General features: G+C 45.3%; 1 protein-coding gene across 1 annotated transcript in view; it reads right to left on the minus strand.

Annotated features, from left to right (window-relative positions):
* The window catches only part of igsf3 (immunoglobulin superfamily, member 3), a gene marked incomplete at its 5' end in the record, with an annotated part of 128687 nt that extends 115662 nt beyond the window's left edge, over positions 1 to 13025 (minus strand). The window contains one exon of the mRNA XM_083639447.1: positions 12986 to 13025. Coding sequence (XP_083495573.1) covers positions 12986 to 13025 — 40 coding nt within the window. The remainder of the gene's footprint in view (positions 1 to 12985) is intronic.
* Positions 13026 to 13484: the final 459 nt, after the last annotated feature.

Genomic DNA, 13484 nt, shown 5'->3' on the forward strand with positions numbered 1-13484 from the left:
CTTGAAACACCATTGTGAAGTTTAGGGATGACACTGTGGTGGTGGGGCTGATCTCCAATGACGACGAGATGGCCTACAGCAGGGGTGCCCACACTTTTTCAGCTTGGGAGCTACTTTTAAAATGACCAAGTCAAAGTGATCTACCAAACATATTTATTTATATATATATAAACTGAGTATACAGTGGAAAACAGTGGAACAGTGGAAAAACAGTGGAAAAACAATGGAAAAACAGTGGAAACAGTGGAAAAACAATAAAAAAAAAAAAAAAAAATCCCCCCCCCCCCCTCAATGCCATGCGATCGACCACACTACCTTCGCGATCGACCAGTCGATCGCGATCGTCGTATTGGGCACCCCTGGCCTATAGGAAAGAGGTGACTGCCGTGGAACAGTGGTGCCAGGCTAATCACCTCTCCCTGAATGTCTCCCAAGACCTCCAAGAGATCATTGTGGACAACAGGAAGTCACCATCCTCGGGACGGCGGTGGAGAGGGTGGACCACTTCAAATATCTGGGAGTCAGCATCCACCAGGACCTGACATGGGCCGTCCACACCTCCACACGGTCATCAAAAAAGCCCAACAGCACCTCATGTGCCTAAAGAAGTTTGGAGTAAGGCCACAAATCCTCAGAGACGTCTACAGAGGCACAATAGAGAGCCTGCTGACAGGCAGCTCCGCCGCCTGGTTCGGCAGCTGCACAGTCAAGGACCGCAAGGCGCTGCTGGAGAGTGGTGCGCTCGGCCAAGCGCATCACGAGATGCGGACTGCCCAACCTGCAGACTGCCCAACCTGCAGGAACTGTCCAATCAGAGGTGCCTCGGGAAAGACAAGGTGGTCATCAAGGACTCAACCCACCCGCCCAACAGTCTGCTCTCCCTGTTACCGTCAGGGAGGAGATACAGGACACCCAAAGCACGAACCAACACACTGAGGAACAGCTTCTTTCCTCAGACCACAAGACTCAACAAATAAATAACACACACAACACACACTCACAAGATGCACAAACACACCCACACAGAGACAATACTTTCTTTGACTGAGTGCAATAATTCCGTTGTATTGTTGTATTACCATTTGCACATTACTGTTGCACAACTTGCCCTGACTGCACCTTCTAATGACAAACTGTGCTATTTTTATTATTCTATCGTATTTCTATTCTATTCAATTGTGTTTCACACCTTATTTGCATACTTAACATGTATTTATTTACTTGTTTACCCGATGTCTATTTGATGTTGCACCTACTGCTTACTGGACTAATGTACCTACTGTTAGTTTGTGTTTGACCTGCATTAGGCTATGTCCTGTAATGGAGCCCCGCAGAACAATTCCACATGTGGATACTTGTACAACGGAGTGACAAGAAACATCTTGAATCTTAAATGTAGAATCAAAGCACTTCGGTCTGAAATCTGCCCTCCTCAAAACGTTCACCGTCAACACAGAAACAGACGAGGCCTATAGAAACCCCTCTTGTGAGTAACTGTTGAGGCACAGTCGACTCAAGTTGTGCGTCAATCGTTAAAAGAATGCAGGGCTATAAAACAGTCTGCTATCTCCGCTCTCTATCCATCTTGTGCTTGTTCGCAATTAAGCCTGACAGCTTGTGTCTACTTTGCGTACAGCGGTTTGTATCAGTGCGGGTGACTGGCAGCTTGCTTTCTATCAGCTCCCACATTTGCACATTAAGCCACAGATTGGAAGGAAGCTAATTAACTATTAATTAGTCTACTTAAAAAAAATGGCATTTCTGCCATTGTCAGTCATTCCAGTTTTCAGGCAATAAAAGACACATGCGCGTGTTACAATGCATGCATTTATGCTGTTGCAAAGTGCAACCACACGCGTGTGTCTCTGTGCTTTCAGGTTTATTATAGTATATAAGAAGCACATGAACAGAGTGAGAGAGAGAGACGGTGGTAAAGTGAGTGGGACGGGTTTCAATATTACATCCAGGGATGAGTCTATTCTTTTGCAGGGGGATATGTGAGTGCCATGCCGCCTGCGCCACTGAATATGGATCACGTGGGGGGGGGAGCCGTTGCCATGGTTACGCCGCCCAGGCCGCTGTGTGTCCCACCGGCTCGGGTGGGCGCTCAAGCGGCGAGCAGGGGGGCGCGCGGGAACACCGGAGCACCACTGTGGGAGTTTGTGTGTGTGGAGGAGGAGGAGGAGGAGTGGAATCCTCTGGCTGGACAGTCAGCATCACTCACACAGAGAACAGCCCAGTGGAGGGAGGAGGAGGAGGAGGAGGAGGGAGGAGGAGGAGGGAGGAGGAAGAGGAGGAGGGAGGAGGAGGAGGGGGAAGAGGAGGAGGAGGAGGAGGAGGTGACGGGCGTCTTTGAGGAAGGTGCTCGTAAAGGTTAGATGTGGCTCTTAAAACAGAGATGCTGCCTCTGTAGCCATTAGGGAGATCGAGATCTGGCTTGGATCTGACTTGAGGGCAGTTTCTCATTAGAGCTCTTTGAAGAGGAGGTGGGCTGGGCATGGTGAGGGGAGGGGAGGGGAGGGGAGGAGGTCAGAGGCTATTCACAGGAGGAGGCGCAGGCAGTTGGAGGAGTGTTTGCGTGCGAGTCAGAAGAGGAAGACACTCATGCAAATCAGCCCCCGACGCAACGCAGCGCCTCAACAGTGTGTCCAAACTAAATGGCTAAAGGGTGGTCGGGTCTGATCATCACAAAGAAGAGGAGATAGGATCTCAGGCATGAGAGGACGTGCAGGCGAGGCAACGGGGTCGTGATGTGTGTGTGTGTGGGGTGTGGGGGGGGGGGGGTTTGGGGGTCCTGACAGTTAACGAGAGCTGCTGCCGTGGAGTCAAAAACATCAGACACAAAGCAGACGCTGCCTCAGCTCGCATGGCAGGAAGAAGCCTTCCTCCCTCCCTTCACACAGTCACTTATCTCCTCGTGTGACCCGGAGAGAGTCGACTCCGGCTTGGATTCTGGGTCACAGGGGACGCGTCAGCAACAGCATAACACTCGCGTGATTACCCAGAACTAACCAACGTTCACATTTTCTTGTTATTACTCCGGCTGGTGAAGAGCGACTAATTAGACGTTTGAGTCTGAGGGAAATGTGCAGTTCAATCGCAGAGATTTTCAGACACCTCTCGCCTCGTCTCGTTTGAAAAATCCACTGCAGGAGAGGTTGCTCTGTTCCTCCACAGAAACTTCCTCAAAGAGGATGCAGAGAGCGGAGGAACTTTGGAGCTCTTCACCCTGATAGCTAGCCTGGTAAAGCTTCCTGATCACGTGATCTCACATTCCGTTTCCTTCTGCCCATCAGTCTGGCCTCCTGCCCGCCCCCACAGTCATTTCCAGGGATTACAAAGTGCACGGACCAATCAATCAGGGACCTGCGTCATAGTTGACAGCGTAACCGGCCAATCAGGGATGCCACTGGCAAAACAGCATGGCGGCCCTTAAAAAGAACGAGCAGTAACGTTAACGATAGTAAAGACCGCCATAAGTGCAGAATTGCTGAAATAGACTCAACAATTAAACAAGAACAGAGTAGGTAGCAGTGGCGTTCCTCGGCGGAAAACCACCGTTCTTCCGAGTGGATTTGGCAACGCTGATTGGCTGAAGGAGTTGTCTGTCAAGGCAAGTACTCCCACGCATTGAAATCACTGTGGGTAGGCTGGAGGCTATACGATCCACAGAATGTAACAGAATACGAGTTGACGAGAGCAGGATGGTTTTACCAGGCTACCTGAGAGCATAGTGGTGGTTGGGTGTGAGTTTCTGTAACTGGCTGTGAAGTCTGTATTACAGGGCAATTAGCCCTGTGGGTAGGAGAGAACACTCATGGTCCGTCTTTTGACTATAATCTCCAGGTAGGAACCTCACCTGAGGCTACCAACTCGACACACACAGACCTGTCCTGGTAGCACGTCGTCCAGACGCTCATCCCCATTCAAACCTATTGATCCACGACTAATTAGACATGTCAGCCAGCCCTCAGCAACGAGCAGAACAATGACCTACGAACGGCCTGTGTTTGAATATTCATAACGACTTCTGTGAATATTTAATGGACATTAGCAACGCGGTCGGTGTATAATAATAGCCAAACTGACACCACTGTGTCTGCTTCCCCCATCGTTCCTTTTTTCTGTCAGTTGAATCATTGATGTTGCGATTGGTAAAAACAATAGTACAAAAGGCATCTGGTTGTGGGTATATAAACAGATATGTGGGTCGGGGGATTATGATCCAAACAAGCGCATTGCAACTGGACACAACGGTCACAGAAAATAAGGGTAGTAGCAAACGAGGCTATTTCCCCTCACGCTGACAAATAGGTCCTCTTTTTTCTGGTCTGGTGTCAACAAACACAGGAACACAGGCAGAAATAAGTCACAAAACCTGTGACAATCGCACGCACGAACGCGCAGACACACTCAAACTTTCTGTACCAATGTATTCAGGCATACATGGAACTTGTAGACGATGAGTTATTGCATTTCACCTCAGTGTCTAGACAGCGCTCTCTCTCTCTTATGTAAACAGACAGCATATAAACACATGGACAGCACCCAGACGCAGGCCGTCTTCTGGCTAAACAGCTGAGGGATTTTTTTTTAATGGAGCAAAAGAAAACATATGTTTGGCTGCCACCAACTCTCTCCTCGACATCTGAGGAGCATTCTCAACCTGATCACTTCACAGCAGGAAAAAGTGTGCCTCGACCACACACAGGGTTGAGATCCTGAGATCCCTATCATTCCGTGTGTGTGTGAGTGTGTGAGTGTGTGTGTGTGTGTGCGTGTGTGTGTGTGTGTGTGTGTGTGTGTGTGTGAGTGTGTGAGTGTGTGTGTGGGGAAGGGGGGGGTGTTGGGTGTTGGGAGGGGGCATGCATGGCAGAGCGGGGTGTAACACCCAGCTGTCATTCCTACTTGGGACAGGAGAGAGGGGGCGGGGCTGGGGTGGGGTGGGGATGAGGGAGGCGCTGCAAAGTCTGAATCCTGACAAAGTCTGAAATGTCATGGCGCTGACCTCAACATTCCACTGACCATCAAACCTGAGTCGACGCAAATAGACGAGACACAGCAAGAGTGAGTCTGACATGCCTTAAGGCCGACTGCTATTCATCTTCGACCGCAATGCGTTTATCCGGGTTTGTGTTTTGTGTGATGTGTGTGTTGTGCACACAAAGGTGTAAGATCCTATACCCATTTTAACAGCACATCTACAACATCAACAATCTCACTGTGTTCTGAGAACAGTGAAAGGGCGGTGGTGGTGGTGGTGACAGCTCATCTGACACTGGGCTCCTGCAGGCTGCTCTCCCATCAGCCTCTTAAATGGAAACCACTCAGGCTTTTCACTGTTTAACCAGCCAGGCTCGCGCTCAACGTTCTACAATATTACACTTTCCATTTAGTTATATAAACTGACATGAGTGCATGTTAGTCTCTCTCTCTCTCTCTCTCTCTCTCTCAAAGAGCACATAGCATTACAGCACACCAGATGTGTGAGATGATCTGAGATCTTTCTCTCTCTCTGTGAAGAAGAAGCAAGGCAGCCTGTTTGTATAGGTAATAAACATCCATTCCTTTGGGCAATTGTTTTTATATGCTATATTTTATATCGCCCCCTGGTGCCACACACACACACGCACACGCACACACACACACACACACACACACACACACACGTATGCCCGGATGCCAACTCAGCAGCATTATAACACCCGATACAGCCTCTGCTTGCTATAAATTGTGTTAGCAGATACCTCAGGGTATAGAGAGCCAAAGTGGAACATCACTTCCTGCTTCAGCACTGTACCAGAGATTCTCATCTGCCATTTATTTTCCCATAGACATTTCGTAAAATGCTTATAAAAATAGTTGTACTTGGTCAAATCAAACGGTTCAGATATATTTAGAAAAAGGGGAGACCACATAACATTTAACTTGTCAAAATGTAAAAAAAATCACAGATTTAAAGAAAATATTCTTTGGTCTCTCCCGATTCTAAATATAGCTGAACCGTTTGGTTTGACGAAGTAAAACTATTTTTATAAGCATTTTACGAAATGTCCATGGGAAAATAAATGACGGATAAAAATCTCTGGTCCAGTGCTGAAGCAGGAAGTAGGTAGTCACTTTGCCTCTCTATAATGACTGATACAGTCTCTATACTAACACTACTGTCACATTGAGGTATGACTGATACAGTCTCTATTCTAACACTACTGTCACCTCGAGGTATAATGACTGATAGTCTTTATACTAACACTACTGTCACCTCGAGGTATAATGACTGATACAGTCTCTATACTAACACTACTGTCACCTCGAGGTATAATGACTGATACAGTCTCTATTCTAACACTACTGTCACCTCGAGGTATAATGACTGATACAGTCTCTATACTAACACTACTGTCACCTCGAGGTATAATGACTGATACAGTCTCTATTCTAACACTACTGTCACCTCGAGGTATAATGACTGATACAGTCTCTATTCTAACACTACTGTCACCTCGAGGTATAATGACTGATACAGTCTCTATTCTAACACTACTGTCACCTCGAGGTATAATGACTGATACAGTCTCTATTCTAACACTACTGTCACCTCGAGGTATAATGACTGATACAGTCTCTATTCTAACACTACTGTCACCTCGAGGTATAATGACTGATACAGTCTCTATTCTAACACTACTGTCACCTCAAGGTATAATGACTGATACAGTCTCTATACTAACACTACTGTCACCTCGAGGTATAATGACTGATACAGTCTCTATACTAACACTACTGTCACCTCGAGGTATAATGACTGATACAGTCTCTATACTAACACTACTGTCACCTCGAGGTATAATGACTGATAGTCTTTATACTAACACTACTGTCACCTCGAGGTATAATGACTGATACAGTCTCTATTCTAACACTACTGTCACCTCAAGGTATAATGACTGATAGTCTTTATACTAACACTACTGTCACCTCGAGGTATAATGACTGATACAGTCTCTATTCTACCACTACTGTCACCTCGAGGTATGACTGATACAGTCTCTATACTAACACTACTGTCACCTCGAGGTATAATGACTGATACAGTCTCTATACTAACACTACTGTCACCTCGAGGTATAATGACTGATACAGTCTCTATTCTAACACTACTGTCACCTCGAGGTATAATGACTGATACAGTCTCTATACTAACACTACTGTCACCTCAAGGTATAATGACTGATACAGTCTCTATACTAACACTACTGTCACCTCAAGGTATAATGACTGATAGTCTTTATACTAACACTACTGTCACCTCGAGGTATAATGACTGATACAGTCTCTATACTAACACTACTGTCACCTCAAGGTATAATGACTGATACAGTCTCTATACTAACACTACTGTCACCTCAAGGTATAATGACTGATAGTCTTTATACTAACACTACTGTCACCTCAAGGTATAATGACTGATAGTCTTTATACTAACACTACTGTCACCTCAAGGTATAATGACTGATAGTCTTTATACTAACACTACTGTCACCTCGAGGTATAATGACTGATACAGTCTCTATACTAACACTACTGTCACCTCGAGGTATAATGACTGATAGTCTTTATACTAACACTACTGTCACCTCGAGGTATAATGACTGATAGTCTTTATACTAACACTACTGTCACCTCAAGGTATAATGACTGATAGTCTTTATACTAACACTACTGTCACCTCGAGGTATAATGACTGATAGTCTTTATACTAACACTACTGTCACCTCGAGGTATAATGACTGATAGTCTTTATACTAACACTACTGTCACCTCAAGGTATAATGACTGATAGTCTTTATACTAACACTACTGTCACCTCAAGGTATAATGACTGATAGTCTTTATACTAACACTACTGTCACCTCAAGGTATAATGACTGATAGTCTTTATACTAACACTACTGTCACCTCGAGGTATAATGACTGATACAGTCTCTATACTAACACTACTGTCACCTCGAGGTATAATGACTGATACAGTCTTTATACTAACACTACTGTCACCTCGAGGTATAATGACTGATAGTCTCTATACTAACACTACTGTCACCTCAAGGTATAATGACTGATAGTCTTTATACTAACACTACTGTCACCTCGAGGTATAATGACTGATACAGTCTCTATACTAACACTACTGTCACCTCAAGGTATAATGACTGATAGTCTTTATACTAACACTACTGTCACCTCGAGGTATAATGACTGATACAGTCTCTATACTAACACTACTGTCACCTCGAGGTATAATGACTGATACAGTCTTTATACTAACACTACTGTCACCTCGAGGTATAATGACTGATACAGTCTCTATTCTAACACTACTGTCACCTCGAGGTATAATGACTGATAGTCTTTATACTAACACTACTGTCACCTCGAGGTATAATGACTGATACAGTCTTTATACTAACACTACTGTCACCTCGAGGTATAATGACTGATAGTCTCTATACTAACACTACTGTCACCTCAAGGTATAATGACTGATAGTCTCTATACTAACACTACTGTCACCTCGAGGTATAATGACTGATAGTCTCTATACTAACACTACTGTCACCTCAAGGTATAATGACTGATACAGTCTCTATACTAACACTACTGTCACCTCGAGGTATAATGACTGATACAGTCTTTATACTAACACTACTGTCACCTCGAGGTATAATGACTGATAGTCTCTATACTAACACTACTGTCACCTCAAGGTATAATGACTGATAGTCTTTATACTAACACTACTGTCACCTCGAGGTATAATGACTGATACAGTCTCTATACTAACACTACTGTCACCTCGAGGTATAATGACTGATAGTCTTTATACTAACACTACTGTCACCTCAAGGTATAATGACTGATAGTCTTTATACTAACACTACTGTCACCTCGAGGTATAATGACTGATACAGTCTTTATACTAACACTACTGTCACCTCGAGGTATGACGACTGATACAGTCTCTATTCTAACACTACTGTCACCTCGAGGTATAATGACTGATACAGTCTTTATACTAACACTACTGTCACCTCGAGGTATAATGACTGATACAGTCTTTATACTAACACTACTGTCACCTCGAGGTATGACGACTGATACAGTCTCTATTCTAACACTACTGTCACCTCGAGGTATAATGACTGATACAGTCTCTATACTAACACTACTGTCACCTCGAGGTATAATGACTGATACAGTCTCTATTCTAACACTACTGTCACCTCGAGGTATAATGACTGATACAGTCTCTATACTAACACTACTGTCACCTCAAGGTATAATGACTGATAGTCTTTATACTAACACTACTGTCACCTCAAGGTATTTAGGTATTTTGTAATTTGTATTTGGCTGGACCGAGAAAAATAAGATGTAATTTGTATCAAAATACTTTCAGACCTTGTATTTTGTGTATTTTAAATACATAAAATACTTTTTTCTCTAATGTTATGTCATTTTATTCTCAAATGGACACATTCTTACCATTGACACAGGTTTAAACTGTGGAGAAACAAAATGTGACATGTCACTTCTACTCTACCTCTGATTGGCTTACCCTCAGAACAAACTCAACCACAAATCAGAGGCAGAGTAGGGTGGTCTTGAGTCAGACTTCACATCACTTCTTCATCTAAACTAGTATGAAGCCTTGTATTGGTGGACATTCCCCGAGAGATCAATTACTAATATAAATTGATGATTAGATATTGCATGCACTGGCCTATCTGCAAATGAAACGGTTTACTGCATATTCAAACCAGTGTATCATATTAGAAAGACACAACTAATTATCTTCTTAATTAAAATTGGCAAAGTGGGTGGCAGTGTGTGTGGTGTCAGTGTGCGTCACGATTGTGATGTCATCAGTGATGTCACTTGAGCAATTGTGATGTCATCAGTGATGTCACTCGATCAAGTGTGATGTCATCAGTGATGTCACTCGAGCAACTGATTTCTCAACTGTGATGTCACTCAGGCAGTTGTGATGTCATCAGTGATGTCACTCGAGCAACTGATGTAGTATGAGCGCACAGTTGCACGATGGCGCCGAGGTGTGTGGGCGGTGTCTGTCTGTCATTCAGTCATGATTTTGGGAGGCCATGGAGCCGGCGATTTCCATAACTGCAGCCATGGCACATCATCTCCAGGGATACTGTTATGATGTCAGATATCTAGGTCTAACATGGTCAAAGTTCCAAAACTTGAGGTTAACATGTAGAAATGCTGCCTGTAAGTCAAAAGCCCTCACAGAAGGTGATTAACAGCTGCAAGTGAGGGAGAAATTAGCTGTGCTGAAAAACAGCTAAAACTGAAAGAACTGTAGTGTGTTAGAGGGTACACAAAGGAGAATACTGTCACAGAGGGCTAAAGAGACGATTTACCATCTAGGAAACCAGAACATTTCACATTTGAGATCCTGGAATCAGAGAATTAGGACATTTTCCTTACAGAAATGGCTCAAAATGATGAATAGTTGATCAAAATAGGCAATTCATGTAATATTTGGCAATGAATTGATGGATTGACTAATTGTTGCAGCTCTTTATCAGTTTTATAAAATGTATTTTCATGTATTTTCAAAATACAAAATACGTATTTGTATCTCAAATACATTTTTCAGACTAGTATTTTGTATTTGTATTGTGATACATTTTTTGAGCAAGTATTTGTAATTTGTATCAAAATACTTTATGATGTATTTTCGCCCATCTCTGATGACGACTGATACAGTCTCTATACTAACACTACTGTCACCTCGAGGTATAATGACTGATAGTCTCTACACTCTAACACTACTGTCACCAACCCTTCATTTATTCTTTCTCGCACACACACACTGCCTGACACACACGGCACACTCACAGACAGCTTGCCACACACACACACACACACACACACACACACACACACACACACACACACACACACACACACACACACACACACTTACTTCAGTGACACACAAAGCACATCTCTCTTGCCACAGATTCTTGTGTGCACACACACACACACACACACACACACACACACACACACACACAAAACCTACTTATTCTTGAGTGGAGAAAGGCTCTCTTCCCCAGCTCAAATGCACAGCTGCGACCTACAACATTCATGTTTATTGTGTAATCTTGATGACCCAAAAACCTTACTTCACCCAGCCTACACTGCAGACTACATCCTACTTCACCCAGCCTACACTGCAGACTACATCCTACTTCACCCAGCCTACACTGCAGACTGCATCCTACTTCACCCAGCCTAGACTAGTGCAGACTACATCCTACTTCACCCAGCCTACACTGCAGACTACATCCTACTTCACCCAGCCTACACTGCAGAATGCATCCTACTTCACCCAGCCTACACTGCAGACTGCATCCTACTTCACCCAGCCTACACGGCAGAATGCATCCTACTTCACCCAGCCTACACTGCAGACTGCATCCTACTTCACCCAGCCTACACTGCAGACTACATCCTACTTCACCCAGCCTACACTGCAGACTACATCCTACTTCACCCAGCCTACACTGCAGACTGCATCCTACTTCACCCAGCCTACACTGCAGACTACATCCTACTTCACCCAGCCTACACTGCAGACTGCATCCTACTTCACCCAGCCTACACGGCAGACTACATCCTACTTCACCCAGCCTACACTGCAGACTACATCCTACTTCACCCAGCCTACACTGCAGACTGCATCCTACTTCACCCAGCCTACACTGCAGACTACATCCTACTTCACCCAGCCTACACTGCAGACTCCATCTGTATTCTGCCTATGTGCAGTGGTGTTGTATTGTAGGCTAATAAACACGGAATGATACACCTGACATTCTCCTGGGGGGGGGGGGTGTCTTTTACCGCCTCATTCAATCAATAGGCCCAGTGAAAGTGTGTTGTGATGCATTGAGAGGGGAAGTGAAGGAAAGCGCAGACTGGTAATCCTCTTGGCCAAGTGGGGGCCTCCAGCGGGCTGACTTCCATTCCCACTCCCACCCTGCGCCCCCCCTCCCCTGTCCCCCCGGCAGCGCTGACAGCCCTCCCATCCAGGAACAGAAAAGCCATCTGGTGTTTGTTTGGGACAGTCCACGGGCAGGATGTATGTTTGCCTGTTTGTGTGTGTGTGTGTGTGTGTGTGTGTGTGTGTGTGTGTGTGTGTGTGTGTGACACAGAAAGCATGCCTGTACGGATGCTTGTATGTGTCAGTGCTGTGTGTCAGCCAGTGGACGTGTTTGCACTCGCATTTGTCTGTGAAAACCAACAAATTGCAGGTTATGGAATACACAGTCACTACACCCTGAAGGGATGACTTACACACTCTTACGACTAGAACAGCTTGTAGTGGGCATCTTCACACTACTCAGCTCATTATCCAGGTGTTAATAATGTGATTCAGGTGTCTATGTGTGTGTGTGTGTGTGTGTGTGTGTGTGTGTGTGTGTGTGTGTGTGTGTGTGTGTGTGTGTTCATTACAGACAATAACGGGTTGTCTATGCTTAAACGTAGGAGCTCAATCTGTATATAGGGTTAATCTGATACTAAAGCCCAAATATCACATTAACCTAGTTCAACACACACACACACACACACACACACACACACACACACACACACACACACACACACACAGAGCTGTTCAAAGGCATCTGTTATTATTGTAGTATACAGTAGTGACTATATGTAGCCTACTTCCTCCTGACTAGGGGGAATACAGCGCTGACCCGCTCATGATGTTGCAATGCAGGTGTCTCACACAGGTGTGCCGGGTGACTCAGTCAGACGTGACCGAGGCTGGCACTGCTGTGGATTCTGATTGTATCTAATTAATTAAACAGACTGTGGGAGAAGAAAACCATCCATGGCTGGCAGCGAGGCAGGCTACCTACATGCCTCTAGAGAAGGCGTGACTTACCAAGCAGCGCACAGGCAATAAGGAGCGCACTGGTTCCCATTGTGTGTTGCCCCGCAGATTCACTTCCAATAATCCCTTGGTGAGGTGGGCGATGTCTTGTCAGTTTTGACACTGTGCTGTCCCCGGGTAACCGCTGCTCCTGGTGTCCGGGGGGGGGGAGGTGTAGCCTACAGATCCCGGGCTGTCTTCAGAGTCAAACCCCAAAGACGGTGAGCCCGACAGTGGGACTCACCCTCTTGAAAAAAAAAAAAAAAAAAATCCGTTTCAGCCTAGTATCTGCTGTTATCAGTGCCAACGTGCGTCTACCACGCTACCAGACGCCTATGCGACCCAGCCGGCCCGCTCCCCCGAGTCCCCCTCACTACGCATCTGAGACTGCGGAGGCGATTTTACTCGCTGCCTCCTCGGTAGACACAAAGTCCAGCAGCAGCAGCAGCAGCGTCGGCTCGGGATGACTTGGAACGCGATCGGAGACAGAGGACAGATCAACGAACAGCTC

This window comes from Poromitra crassiceps, assembly GCF_964638095.1.
Source record: "Poromitra crassiceps genome assembly, chromosome: 6".
NCBI classification, from domain to species: Eukaryota; Metazoa; Chordata; class Actinopteri; order Beryciformes; family Melamphaidae; genus Poromitra; species Poromitra crassiceps.